Source organism: Candoia aspera, chromosome 4 (assembly GCF_035149785.1).
Source record: "Candoia aspera isolate rCanAsp1 chromosome 4, rCanAsp1.hap2, whole genome shotgun sequence".
Taxonomy (NCBI): domain Eukaryota; kingdom Metazoa; phylum Chordata; class Lepidosauria; order Squamata; family Boidae; genus Candoia; species Candoia aspera.
Window position 1 is genome coordinate 88,659,226 of NC_086156.1, and position 15,385 is coordinate 88,674,610.

The 15,385-nt window shown below is 37.9% G+C and overlaps 1 protein-coding gene across 1 annotated transcript; it reads left to right on the plus strand.

Moving 5' to 3' along the window:
• The first annotated feature begins 9,412 nt into the window (after positions 1-9,412).
• On the plus strand, positions 9,413-10,384 carry LOC134496385 (olfactory receptor 6B1-like). Its single transcript, XM_063302117.1, has one exon. The coding sequence runs from the start codon at positions 9,413-9,415 to the stop codon at positions 10,382-10,384; it is 972 nt and encodes a 323-aa protein (XP_063158187.1).
• The last annotated feature ends 5,001 nt before the right edge of the window (positions 10,385-15,385 follow it).

Sequence of the window (15,385 nt, forward strand, 5' to 3'; positions counted from 1 at the left end):
TCCAGGAAATAAAGCCAGACTGCTCACTTGAGGGAATGATATTAAAGGCAAAACTGAAATACTTTGGCCACATAATGAGAAGACAGGACACCCTGGAGAAGATGCTGATGCTAGGGAGAGTGGAAGGCAAAAGGAAGAGGGGCCGACCAAGGGCAAGATGGATGGATGATATTCTAGAGGTGACGGACTCATCCCTGGGGGAGCTGGGGGTGTTGACGACCGACAGGAAGCTCTGGCGTGGGCTGGTCCATGAAGTCACGAAGAGTCGGAAGCGACTGAACGAATAAACAACAAAGTTACAATATTATTCTTAAATGTAGTTTATATCTAGATTTTAGACATACTGTGATTTTCTGTTTCATGTTAGCTACTTTTATTTTTCTTTAGTATTAGCCAAATTACATAAATCTACTCTATTCACTTTTGTCTTTATAATCTTAATTTCATACCCTTAATGGTATTGGCATCACATTGTTGCAGTCTGGCTTGTGTTTTAAAGTTTAGTAGTTTTTATAGTATATACTGTATGTTAGAGTATTACAATGATGGTTTGGCTGCAATTGGATTCTTGAAATGTTATGTTTTATGTTTTATGTTTTATGTTTTATGTTTTATGTTTTATGTTTTATGTTTTATGTTTTATGTTTTATGTTTTATGTTTTATGTTTTATGTTTTATGTTTTATGTTTTATGTTATGTTGATTGATGACCAAAATAGAAACTACTATTTTCCTCTCTCACTACATATCTGCAGCAATTAATTATTAGAAGGATATTGTCTTTGGTGATATAGGAACCCGAGAGCTATATATTTTTTTTATTTAAAGGACTCTACCTTTGTCTTTGAAATTCTCTGTTTTTCTTTTTAAAATCATCTAAGCCACAGCTTCTAATGGAGAAAACAAACATTACAGTGTGTGGAGAAGTGCTAATCACATTGCTAACTTAATTCTGTTTGGAGATGCCAGGATCTAAACAAAAAGAGGAAAAACTGCCTACATAAATCAAATATTAAATATGACTTTGGTACTGTTTTCCCATTAAGTCCACATTGTGAGATATATATAAGCTTAATGTGACATTTACTTCAACACAATATAGGAGACAAGTATGAACACTAAAGAAAACATATTATCTAGTGGTTAAGGCAACAGGGTAGAAACCAGGAGTCTGTGAGTTTTAGTCCCACCTGAGGCATGAAAGCCAGCTGGGTGACCTTGGGCCAGTCCCTCTCTCTCAGCCCAACCCACCTCACAGGGTTGTTGTTGTGGGGAAAACAGGAAAGGAGTATTAGGTATGTTTGCTGCCTTGAGTTATTTATAAAAATAATAAAGGTGGGATAGAAAACAAATAAAATAAAATAAAATAAATAGTAGAATGCCTCTTAAGAAAACATTTTAAATGGAAAAATACCAATTCCATCAAAGTTTTCCTATTTCATTTTATTCAATGAGCTTGTTTCCTTGTCATGATTAATTTGGACTTCCCTGGGGCAGAACTGCCCAGAAGAGTTGTGTCTGTACACAGTATAATTGCAAGATTTACTCAGAGCATACTAATGAAGCATCATCACACCTTTTTTTCTTATTTTTTTTTCCCTTACTGAAGTCACATACTTGTTGTGGAGGGAATGGAAAAGCACCATATAATTGTTACCCGGCTTTCCTGATATTCTAAGGAAGAAGTCAAAGCATTGATGGTGGAGGTGTGTTTGAAGGTACAAAGTCCTGTGTGTGTACATGTGAAAGAGAGGGACAAAGTACAGAAGGAAACAGTACAAGGAAGGCTGCAGAATCATAAAGCAAATATATTTGCTGATTTTGTAATTGGACTCTTGAGAAGGTTCTTGCAATGTTGCAGAACATTTCTGGAAATGTATAGATGCTGCAGAGTATGTTCTTGCTCACTAGAGAAGACGAACCTCTATAATTTCATATGCAGCTGTGCTCAATTCCAGTTTGCAGATGAAAGGGCTTAAAAAATCCTGTACCTGATATCCTTGGAAGCCAGGGATAATCAGATGGAGGCATTTTCATATATGTATCCTTTTAGGGATGCACAAAATAATTTGTTCCAAGAATGAACCATTTTTCTATTCCTTTCTATTCCTTCTCCAAACTACGGTGATCCAATAGTTCTCAGGTGGTATTTTAGTTTTCCAGAAGTTAATATTCTAAACCAGAAGTAACTCATGGTGTTCTGGACATTGTCCAGCCCTCAGATAATCATGTTTCCTCAGGATCACCCTTTTTGACAGTACCATAAACCTATTTCAGTTAGGAGGCATAACTGCTGAGAAATATGTGGTCGAAAGGCAGAACAGAATAAAACCTGCAATTTTCCTGGAACAATAGGTTCTGCAGAAATCTAGTCCTGGTACTGTATTTGACGTGCATTGGCCCTACCATAAGGCAGCTGTTCAGGCAGTAGATATGGGAAGAGAGCATTCATATCAGAGCCCTGGCCATCCTTCCTGAGTTATTTGTATTATTCTGGAATCTTGGCAGTCTTGATGCTTGCTTATTGTTGTCCTGGACTATTTTTTTCTGATTATTCTAATTGCCTTTTCAGTTAAGATTAATAAGGTATAAGAATAAATGCTTGGTTTTAGGCTTAATATGATTAAGATTATTATAATTGTTGTATTATTAATTATAATGGCAGACAATTTATATGCTTTTTAGTTTGATTGTTATAGTAGACAGAAATGTATAGAAAAGTAGTAGGAAGGAAATAATTAAATAAATGTTATCCTTGGGGGGGACGTTGATTAGGGGGGAGATAGATAGATAGATATTCTTTTTTAAAAATAAAGGGAAGGAGCAATTGTATTTAGTGATTAGTACCAATGGAATAATTTATAGAAATAATGTGATTTTGGTTTAATATAGAGTAAGGGATTGATTATGGAAGATTCTATATATCCTTGCTGTTAAAAGTCGGAAGTCACCTCTTTTCATAATTTCTAAAATAAAAAATCTCTGGTGCTAAGCTATGTTTACTTGAGGAGATATTCTCTCTTACACTTGACTATATAAGGGGAAGAAAATACTTTCAAAGGCAAGGAACTGAAGTTTATTTAGTAATATAGATGTTTTCTATTTTTTTTTCTTTTCAAAGATTTTTCCTTGCTTTTATTAAACCATTTTTTATCACAGTTTCCCTGGGTGATAGTGCCTGCGCCAAAAGATAATGTTAAACAAAGAAATAAATGATGGATGATTTCTTCCCTTTAATACTGTTTTTAAATGCAGACAAGTCCATAGGATTGAGCTTCTGAGAGAAAGAGGAAAATTCAGGTCTTCCCCAAATGCCATTCTTTTTCCAGCTTAGGAAAAATCCTTCATTCTCAGATCATGATAAGACTCCTAATTATGTAATGCAGTTTAGAGCATATAATGTAAAGTAACATTAGAAGATAAAGTTGTGCCTTGAAGCATTTAATGAACGATCTTATCCTACCATTAAAGAGTAATCATAAAATGGTTTGTTCTTACTGTAACAGCTGAAGGCCTCTTTACATTTTCCCCTTCCCATCCCCAAATTCACTGCTGAATAATAGGAATTAATTTTCCAGATCAGAAGTGAATTCAAGGTTATTATTTCCTCGAGTGAGATCCCTTAATAACAATGTAAGAGAAATATTACTGGGAACCTGCCCTGTTGGCAGATTGCTGGGAAAGCCTTTGGCCCAGGAGAGATCAGAAAAGTCACACACACCAGGCATTTCTATAAAAATAATTTATTTACAGAAAACAAAACATATTTGAAAGGCTTGACTCTCAGAGCAGCTACATGCCTACACAGAAAGGAAACAGGAACTAAAAAACAAGTCCAGGCAAGTTTCTCCCCCCAGGTGCAAAAATCAACATCTGAAAAGGGGACAGTTGAATTCAACCTTTTCACCCGGCCAAAATGATTAGTTACCATAGTAACCTTAATCTGTAGTAGGAAACATTAACACTCCCCTTTTTATACTACAGATTAAGATGCAAACCAATCTTCTTTGACAATTCTGTATGTCTTTCCATTCACATTATTTTAACATTATCTCCCCTTTGGTTTAACAGAAAGCTACCATCCTCCTCCCTGTGTTTTTCCAAGTCTAGGTAATTAGTTACTGTTCCAAGGCTTTTTAATGTGGAATGGCTTTTCATGCAGGCTTCAAAATCAAGCCTTTGTTTTTCTGTTGATGCGAACAGCAGCAAATCATCAACATAAATGCACAGATACATACAGCCTTGTTTGTCTTTCTTCATATATACACATGGATCTGCTTTTCCTTTTTCAAAACCAAAATTCTGCAGTTTTTCATCTAATTCTTGGTTCCAGGATCTAGCAGCTTGTTTTAACCCATAGATTGACTTCTGCAGTTCACAGACTAGATTCTCCCCTTTTTCATAGCCAGGGGGTTGCTGCATGTATAATTTGTGGTCTAAATCACCATAGAGAAATGCAGTTTGAATGTCATAGTGGTGAACTGACATTCCTTTGAGTGCAGCAACTTTTAACAGTAATCTAATTGATTTACCTTTAGTAACTGGTGCAAAAGTCTTGTCAAAGTCTAAATCTTTCCTTTGAGTGAACCCTTTTGCAACCAACCTTGCTCTATATTTTTGGATTTTGCCATCAGCATCCCTTTTCAGTTTGAAAACCCACCTACAACCTAGACAGCGTTCATTGGGAGGTAGATTTACCAGTTTCCATGTTTTATTTTCTTTCAAGGATGCTAACTCCTGTTGCATGGCAGAATGCCAATTTTGTGCAATCTCAGGTGGTAAAGCATTCACTTGTTCTAAAGACAAAGGTTCTGTGAATATGTGAAAAGCCTTTACTGTTTCAGGCTGTAAACGTGATGGAGGAACGCCTTTATTACTTCTCTGAGATCTGCGAGGTAATACAGGGCTTAAATTTTGACTATCACTTTCCTGAGAAGCATCTGTCTCATCAGACAGATCTTCAGTTTGCTTTTCTGGTTTAATGTCCTCATCAGGCAAAAGATCACCATCAGCAAGTCCCTGCTGTTCTCTTGTGGTGGTCAGATCAACTGGAGAGCTAGAGTTTAATCTCCCCCAGTTTTGTTCAGCAAAAGAAGCGCTTTTGCTAACCATTAATTTCTCTCCCATTATGAACCTGTAGCTCCTCTGGCTTTGTTCATAGCCAACAAAGATGGCTTTCTTTGTTGTGGGGCCTCCTTTCCTTCTCTGTTGTTTTGGAATATGAACCCATGCAGTGCTACCAAACACTCTAAGCTGGTTTACCTTTGGTTTCACACCATAAAACAAATGGAATGGAGTGTCCTGAATCACAGAGTTATACAACCTGTTCTGTACATAAGTGGCAGTAGATGTTGCCTCTCCCCAGTACTTAAAACATAATCGTGAATCTTTTAACATGCATTCCATTGCATTTTGCAAGGTTCTGCCCTTTCTTTCAGCAACACCATTTTGCTCAGGGGTTGTTCAAATTTGTTCTATCCCCTTTTCCATTAGGAACCTTCTGAATTTGTGAGAAAGGAACTCTCCTCCTCTATCACATTTGTGCTATATATCTGAAATTAGCATGACCAAATCTTCGATGCATCAGGTGTGCACATTGGTCATGATATGGAGTGTTGCCAACTGTAGCTTTGCAGCTTGGCTTCCTTGCATTTTGCACAATGTACAAGGAGTCTTTTAACATACCAGTAGCACACAATGTCCCATTTTTCATATCTCACAACCATTTTTCTTAAATGTTATGATATACCCTGTTGCAGCCAGTTGTGCCACAGATAAAAGGTTTGATTGTAAATTTGGCACATACAACACACCTTTCACAGTTTCTCCCAAGCAGGATAAATACAAGTCACCTTGTCCCATAATTTTGGTCACAGACCCATCAGCCAAAGATACACTTTGTCTTTCAGTTTTAGACAGTGACACAAAAGAGCTTTTACAATTACATAAATGACAATTGGCCCCAGAATCTAACACCCATACATCAGAATTACCCTTCTCAGCAACCTGTGCAATTTGGGTTGTATGAAGAGCCTTCTTCTGTGTTGCCCTTGTGTTCTTCTTCTCTGTCTTTCTACTCTTGGGTCTCATGGCACAGTCTCTTTGCAAATGTCCAGCTGAACCACAAGTGAAGCATCGCTGGCTGGCTAGTGCTGTGGCCTCAGCTTCCTTTCCCTTCTTTTCCCTTGTTTTCTGGTATTGCAGCTTTCCAGAAGAGATGGGGGGGGGAATCTTTCCTCTCTCTTCTCCCATTCAGCGAGTAAATGCTGTGTAACATACAATGGGGTGAGGTCTGCTTCAAGCATAGCCTCCAGGGTCCAAATCAGTGTGTCCCATGTTTCATTCAGTGAGGATAGGAGGATATAGGATTTTGTGAGAGGTGTAAATTCCATTCCTCTCTCCTGCAACTCAACAAACAGCTGCTGAATTTAATGCAGGGGCTCTGGAAGGCTATCTTCTTCTGCAAGGTAGGCTTTGTACAGCTTTTTCGTCAGGGTAACTTTACTCCCTGCTGTTGCCTTTACATACAAGTCTCTCAAAGCGTCCCAAAGTTGCTTTGCAGATTGCATACCTCGCACATGGACTAGCTGATTGTCCTCAACTCCCAGGATAATGGTGGCTCTAGCCCGCTCATCCTGTCTCAGCCATTCAGCACTGGGATTTTGGGGGGTTTGCTCACCAATTGGCAGCCAAAGATTCTCTCTGCGAAGATACATCTCCATCTTCAGGGCCCAATTCAAGTAGTTGGTGTCTGATAGGTGCTCCAGAGGCATCGCTGAGGGCTGGGAGGTAGCCATGGCTTCTTCCTTCTTTTGCAAGTCACCTCAGCTGGCTTCTTTGTCCTGTAGACCGACAGTTGCTGGAAAATCTCCAGGTGGCTCCAAAGAAAATCTTCACAGGTCTTTGCTACCTGCCTTTAAATTGTGCATGAGGTGTGGAGCTGATCTCTCTATTCTCTCTGGGTTTTACTGGGCTTACTGGGCTGTTTACTGGGCACATAACCTGTTGGGAGATTGCTGGGAAAGCCTTTGGCCCAGGAGAGATCAGAAAAGTCACACACACCAGGCATTTCTATAAAAATAATTTATTTACAGAAAACAAAATATATTTAAAAGGCTTGGCTCTCAGAGCAGCTACATGCCTACACAGAAAGGAAACAGGAACTAAAAAACAAGTCCAGGTAAGTTTCTCCCCCCAGGTGCAAAAATCAACATCTGAAAAGGGGACAGTTGAATTCAACCTTTTCACCCAGCCAAAATGATTAGTTACCATAGTAACCTTAATCTGTAGTAGGAAACGTTAACATGCCCAACCAGTGGTCATCTTTTAGAGAGGATTTTCAAGCCTATTCCTCCAAGATATGAGTCGAGCACTTTAGTCCTGTATTCAAGATCCTTTCCCAGTGTCTAGAGGCTGTGAAGGTCTGGATGGGGGAGAACAGGCTTCGGCTGTTCCTTGGCAAGGTGGAATCGCTGTGGGTTTTAAGGCCTCCTTGTTCCAGGAATTTTCCACCTTTACCTCTGCATTGGGATGGCCTTCTCTATTTAGAGTCGGTGCACAATTTGGGGGTCCTCCTGGACTCTTGGCTGCTGCTCAAGGAGCAGGTGGCAACCATGGCGAGCGGGGCTTGTGCACAGGTTTGCCTTGTGCACCAATTGTGACCATTGCTGGAAAGGGGCGCCCTGCTCATGGTGACTCATGCCTTAGTCACCTCTCATTTGGATTACTGTAAGATGTTCTACATGGAGCTGTTCTTGAAGGGCAGTTGGAAGCTGCAGCTGGACCAGAATGCAGGGGTTTGTGCAGTTTTGGGTGTTTCTCCTTATGTCCCTGTAAAACTGCTGCTTCATGAGCTTGACTGGCTCCTACTAGGTTTCCAGGTGCATTTCGAAGTTCTGGTCATCACCTATAAAGCCTTCCATGCCACAAGCTACTTCCAAGACTGCCTTTCTGCTATTCTTTCTGCCCACTACACCAGATCTAGTAGACAGGACACGATCCAGGGCCCTTCTGTTGAATAAGGTCATCTTGTTGGACCCCAGATTTGTGCCTTCTCAGTGGCAGCACCTGCCCTGTGGAAGAGTGTCCCCCCAGATATTTGTATTGGCCCAACCCTCTCAACCTTTCACAAGGCATCAAACACCTGGCTGTTTCCCCATGCATTTGGGTCAGGTGGCTCGATGAGCTTTGCTACTATTGATGGTCAACAGTTTATCCTTTGGTGCCTGGGGTTATGTTTGGTGGCTTTGTCTATTTTAATCTTGTAAGAGTTACTTTGTGTGAGATGGCAGCTATATAAACCATTTAAGTAAGTAAATAAATATTCAGTGTTGCTCTTAATGACTGAAGTGCTTCTTACCTAGCTGTAGATTCCTTGACTGGCCTCCTATGTCCACCACTGAAACTTTTTGGCCAACTGAAGAATGGAAAACCATTGGGGAACATCTCATTTCTGGTGAACTCTTACAATTCTGCCAGTGGGCCTCAGTGTTGACTTCTCTATTTACTCATGCCAATCAGTTTTTCAGATGCTGAAGGAGTGGTGTTTCTCTGTATTTGTCCCAATTTTTAAGAAAGGTGATAAAATGGATCTGTTCAACTATTGGCCAGTTAGCCTCTTAAATATTATTACTGAATTATATTCTAGGCATCTACATGAGAAATTGTTGTTAGGCTAATGCAGGAGGAAGCAGGTTTGGACCCAGACATTAAGGTTTTGAGAAATGTATGGTGTTAAAACTGACTGAAAAATCTTTCCAGGTGATCATGAAGAAAGGGGACGTCGACTCGCTATATAGGGAGGTGCTATGGGCTAAATCAAGAGAAACAAGTATAGATTGCTGTCTGCAATTAGTCATGATGCTACATGAAATTACTTATGATGTTACATATATGTAGGTCAGATAGGCCAGCTTTAGAGATCTCTCTGCTTCGATGTTGGTTTTAACAGGAGTTAAACAGGGATGCATATCTGATTCCCTTCTTTTAAACTTTTATACCTATTCCATACTCCAAGCTCTGTCTAAAACTGATGTTTAATCTCCATAGCCAGCTAATGATATTTAATGGTTAATTTGTACCTGTTCATTGATATTTATATTATGAGTTGACATTTGTTTGTTTGTTTATTTATTGGTTTTATGGGATTCTGCTGTAGTGGTTTTGGTCTTTGATGATAAAGCACATAAACAGACAAATAAAAAGTAGAAGGAAAACACCTTGCCCACACTTGACTTTCTTGATGTTGGCTCATAAAAAGAGAGGGTCTGATAATTAAGATAGATCACAAGAAGTCTCATACAATGCATGGAATTGCTACGAAAACATGAATATTACTGTAATTATAAGGATCTAATTCAATGAATGTTTATAACTGTGATTTCTTTCTCAGGAACTACTGCATGAAATCACCTATGGCAAGAAAAGAAAGTGACAATCAAACAGTTGTGACAGAATTTTTGCTTCTAGGGTTCAAAACTCGTCCTGAACTTCAGATTGTCCTCTTTGTGGTGTTTTTAGCAATTTATATGGCAACAGTATTTGGAAACATCCTCATAGTTGCAGTAGTTCTCACTAATCATAATCTTCATAAGCCCATGTATTTCTTTCTGGGAAACCTGTCTGTTTCAGAAATTTGCTACAGTTCTGTAATCGTCCCTAGGACTCTAGTCAGTTTTATAAGGGATTACCATGGGATTTCTTTTAGTGGATGTTTCCTCCAGTTCTATTTCATGGGCTCTTTTGCTTGCTTTGAGTGTTATCTCTTATCCACCATGTCTTTTGACAGGTATTTAGCCATATGTAAACCCTTGTCCTATGTAACAATCATGAACCATAGGTTATGTGTTCAGTTGTCCCTAGTGTCTTGGATGATAGGTTTTGTGTCTACTTCATTCACTACACTCTTTGCTTCTCAGTTAATTTTCTGTGGTCCGAATGAAATGGACCATTTCTTTTGTGATTATTCACCACTTTTATTTCTTGCTTGTAGTGACAGTTACCAAGCAGAAACATCGATGTCTGTCCTAGGTTCTGCTTGCACAATGCCAGCCTTGTTGATGACCTTGGCTTCCTATGTTTGCATCATTAGAACCATTTTAAGAATTCCTTCCATCTCTGGCAGAAGAAAAGCATTTTCTACCTGTTCTTCTCATCTCATTGTGGTTGCAATCTTCTATGGAACCCTGATCATTGTTTACACATTACCAAAAAGCAACAGACTGAACAATCTGAACAAAGTGTTCTCTGTTCTTTACACAGTCCTGACTCCTATGATGAATCCCTTTATTTACACCTTGAGGAACAGAGAATTCAAGGATGCTCTCAGGAAAGTCACTAACAATATTGTATCTTCAAGAAGAGTTCAAAACACCCAGTGTAATTAAAATGTATGTGTTTTTCTAATAATCAAGGCTTAGACTGATAGATCATTCTCCACAGAGGAAATTACCAGAACGTTTTTGGAATAAATTGTTTGCAGTTTCAAAATTTCTTAGGCTTTCACATTTGGTCATTCCAAGTGCCTCACCCATGAATTCTGTACCAATTAAGGGTAAATATTTGGGTCACTCCAAGCTGGAACATTTCAAATTCCAAGGGGGTTGACACATAATATTATTCCCCCAAAAAAGAAAAGCCGAGTGCATTAAAACAAATCAAATCCTAGTATGACTGGGGGAACCCCTAATCTTTTCATTTTGTTTCTATTGTAGAGCCTTTTTATGAACAAGCGTATACTTCTTTCTAATACTCTGCTTTTTTTTTTGTTGCTCCTGATTAATTAAAATTAATTAAAATCTGTGTCTGCTCACTTAAAGAAGCATGAAAACATTGTCTTTCTTCCAGCTGTTTTGATAGTATCATGTTGTGGATGTGGCATTTCTATAACAACATTTTGCCTTCCCTCAAGAGCATCAGAATTGTTCTCATTCCACTTAGTGAATATTCTCATCCTGCATGCTGAGGACTGTGAATTGAACAGCATCCTTTCCACCTGGTCAATGAGGGAGCCACTCATTTTGACATTCCAAACATTATTTTGTTTTGTAAAAATTACCTGTGCATGCTATGGGGTTCTAATAGTGGGAGAAACATATGGGATAAGTGTCTGGGACTAAAGGTACATTGGACAGGGTCCTGAGCTCCTCATTTAGCTAGTTATTATCTGTTAGCATACAACTTGAGATTTTTTTTTAAAAGGAAGATAAAAATAAAACCTAATACAAATGAATAAAAATAAGGAAAAGAAAGAAATCAATCAGAGAAAGGTAAAAATGCAAGAAAGGAAAAAAAAGTAAAAGAAAAATAGAGAAGAAAAAAGATATGAAGAAGTAGCTTCAATCTTCTTTACAGCAGTTAAAAGCACAATTATACATTCACTGCTTACTCTGTGTCTACAACATAACTCCCTTACTTCTATAATTTATTTTGTCTAATCATCAAAATCATAAATCCTAAGTTCATTTTTTTCTGTTTCATGCAAAAAGTCCATAAGGGGTTTCCAGTCAGCAATAAACGTCCATCAACTTCACCAACCATTCCTCCATTGTGGGTAATGCCAAATATTTGTGCATACGATAATCTCACTGCAGTTATCATGTACAAAAACAAAGTTCCAAGGGAAGAAAATTAGGCTATGATTTGCAGGTAATAAATCATAAAATGGTTTAATTGATGAGGACTTCTATCCCAGTACCACCTTATCAATAGTGAAACAAAGCTATATTAAAAAAAAACAAAATAACTATGATTGGAACTGAAGGACAGCCTTTAGGCATCAAAGTCCTGTTGGGATGGTTAATTCAGTATCTTGATGCTTGGAAACACTTGGAAGCAACCTAGAATTTATTTCTAGCCTTTGGATTCCAATGTTCAAAGATAATAGAATTCAGCATTTAAAAAACCAAAACCAAAAACATGCTGTTTGACATGCTAATTTCATGCAATATCATTTTTCTGTCCCATTTATTTGTGGCTGTCCCATTTGTTAGTTTTATATATTTGCCTGATTGTTTTATTTTCCTATTATATGCTGGACTTTAACCCAAAGTTTTTCTTCAGAAATTTGCAGGTGTACTTTGATTGCTCATACTTCCTCAGAAATGTTTTTACAATGCATCTGGTTATCAGGAAAAAAAACCCACTACTATTTGTTGTATGACTCAGCTTCTATAGATCCTTATATATTCCATCCAGCCCAAACCCTAGATCAGCAGAGCTTCCACGTAATTGTCAATGAATGTGATCTGCTTCAGACTTAATGTGAGTATGGCTCTTCAGGGAATATTTTCTTTATGAACACACAAAGACAGACTAGGACCGTATACTCAGTTAACCTTGTAACAGATCCCCCAAAACAAAGAGTTAAGCTTCTTATTTTTATTTTTTTATTTTTTCCCAGAATCTCTACTTAAATTTGGCTTTATGGCTAAGAATAGGAAGTGGGAATAATATGATAAAATCTGTTTATTCAAATTTTATCATGTTGGGGCAGCTTCTAACTTCAGTCTGGAACTCCATGTCCCTTATTCTTTGAATGAATAGTTGCTTAGCTTGATCATAACCTAATGATATTAAGAAAAGTGGGGAGAGCCCATATGAAGCCAGCTTATATTCTACCACCTGCTTCCAGGCTGAAGAGAAGTTACCTGTTAGGACTAGAGGGGTCAAAGCAACTGGGGAGCATTGCATTTTAAGCCAAGAATTAATCATCATCTTCCAGGCCCTAACCTGAATTGACAGCATTCCTGTCTTGAGCCTTAACTGGGCATGTGATGTGCCATTGGGTGTGGCTAGAACTGATTGCAGGAATTGTGTTTGCACTGTTTCCTGCAGAGGCAAGCATGCAGAATTTATATATTGAATTCTTACACTGGGGCCTTATACAATGGGCATGTTAAGAAACCTTTTTACAGTAGATGTGCAAAGAACAAAGTCCACATAGCTAAATCTCCAGAGCACATTTGTTGTCCAAAGGACTTGGATCAGTTCACAATAGGTACTGTAAGGGTTGTTGGGAAATTCTAACTTTCAATAAGATATCAGTGGGGATTGATTACATATAGAAGAAGTAATAGAAGTGTAAATATTAAATCTTGCACCATGCATGGCCTTATTTCTCAGCCTTCCAAACAATTAGCCCATTATTGAGAACCTGGCTTACTCAGAAGGCTTACAGACAAGACTTGGTTTGATTAGTCTCTTTGTTATAGGCAAGAATGAATCCACATACACCCAGCACATTAACTTACAGCAAAACACAAAAGTACATACATATTTATTGTTCTATCATCTGGGATTAAAATTCTAGGTTGTTTTTTCACCATTCTCTTGATGGCTGTAGAAGGCTTCTGATCCATCTTAACATGACAGATGTCTCTAGCCTGGGATCTGCTGGTTCCTGGCTTGTCATTTCCATTCCTTACTTTACTTCTTTTCATATATATATTATATGATATATAATCTTGTGAAAGGGAAAATTCCCCATGACCCGGTGTACAAGTGGAGACCACACTGTCTGCTTCAGCCATGTTTATTTGAACAGCACTAGGGACAGAATACAAGGCTGTGCCCACTTAAGGAGGGAACAAACAACTTTTGTGTAGTTGTATAATAAATGCTGACCAGTAATGATGCCAAAAGCCAATCATCTTATTTTTTATAATATGGGTTAGATTTTCTTCTTATAGGGAAAATGCACAATTAATAAAACAGGCCAGCATGAGTGTCATGCCCAGCCCAGGAATGGCAAATAATTGATCCAGTCAAACTTCATTCAGGTATTTGTTTTACTGCTTCACCTGCACTTCTTGTGATTTTAAAGGTGTCAGATGCTTCTCCCTCTAGGTCCCTCAGATAGTGGATAGCTAGATTAGTGGGTTCCTTACAGCTGGGAGTTTTTAGAAGTTCAAATGAGTGCCTTTTTCTATAGCATGTAAGTCACCCTTTTTGCTACGTAAAAACTCTCCAACCCCACCAAAAGAATCCATAGATAGGGGGAAGGAGCTGAGGTGTGTGTGTGTGTGTGTGTTTGTGTGTGTATACATGTACATATGCATATACATGCTATATATCCATCCATCCATTCAGGTCTTCTTTGCCATCTTTTATTCCTTATTTTTATTTCTTATTGTGTGTAATTTTTAAAACGTAAGACTTCAGTGGATGTAAGTTTTCAGTGGAAATTACTGAAATACACTGTGCTAAGCTTTTGGATTTCTGAATACTTAAAATAGCTATTTTAACCCCTCAAAAACTCTCTCCCCAAAATCCAAAATTGTTTCTATCAATTTGTACAACACCATGATGATTAGCTTATTCTTCTGGCATCTGAAACTTGCACTGCAAAGAATAGAAGTGGAAAAAAATTCTACATTGCTGAAGCTATTTAGTTGCACAAGGTTGAGCACTCACTGTACAAACAAAAATACCAATTGTTCAATGACTTCAAATAGTGTAATAATAATAATAATATAACACAATTGTGTAATGGTATAGTGGGATTTTTTTTTTAAGTGTTTCTTTCCAACAGAGATTTCTGAAATCCTTGTGTTATTCAAAGAGGAAGAAAACTGAGAAGAAAAATGGTAAGAAATCTATGCAATTTATCTCTTATTTCCTGAAGTCTTTCACTGTATACTGCCTTCAGTACTAAGTAAACTTCAGTGTGGAGCAATAGAAGTGAAGCATATGGCTTCAACATTTCCTTTGGCAGATCCCAGAGTTTCTTCTAATCATGAATCCTGAAAATGACAATCAGTTTTTGACTCTTCTGTACCCCTAAAGTGGGCATATTACTATGAAGAAAAGTACAGCAAAAAGTTTTGCACAAACCCCAATCCTACCCATATAGATGGTGTGGCTGACCCACTCTATGATCGTTAGCATCCACTTCCTCATGTTAAAAGATATCTTTGCCCTCCAAAAATGTCCTGCCCTGAGTTAACCGAACAGTGTAAAATTTGACTGATGTTTGTGCAAGATTTATAAAATCTCTCTCTCTCTCTCTCAAAATAAAGGCCAGCATTTCTGAACTGTCAGCTCTCCAAAAAAGGTAATGAAACTATTATAACCTTCTCTCTTGACTTACACTATTGAAACAAAAGGCATTTCTATAGATCAATGCTAATTTGCCCCACCAAAGTGGCAGTCCTAAACCCACTGGCCTTTGAATCAAGAATCAACTTTGCCAAGAAGGCAGAATATAAATTTCATAACTATTACAATATGATGCAATATAATGCAATGCAAATTCTCACCTGCATATTCATTATTTACAATAAACTCTTAACAACAATATCAAGGCAGAGCTAGACTTATTACTGAGTAAACATAAACAACTATATACAAATGTTGTCTAAATCAGCTTAGTATTATTTGAGAAAGTG

Bases quoted from the DNA above. Each gene is read 5' to 3' on its own strand.
- LOC134496385 (XM_063302117.1), top strand. From the start codon at position 9,413: ATGGCAAGAAAAGAAAGTGACAATCAAACAGTTGTGACAGAATTTTTG.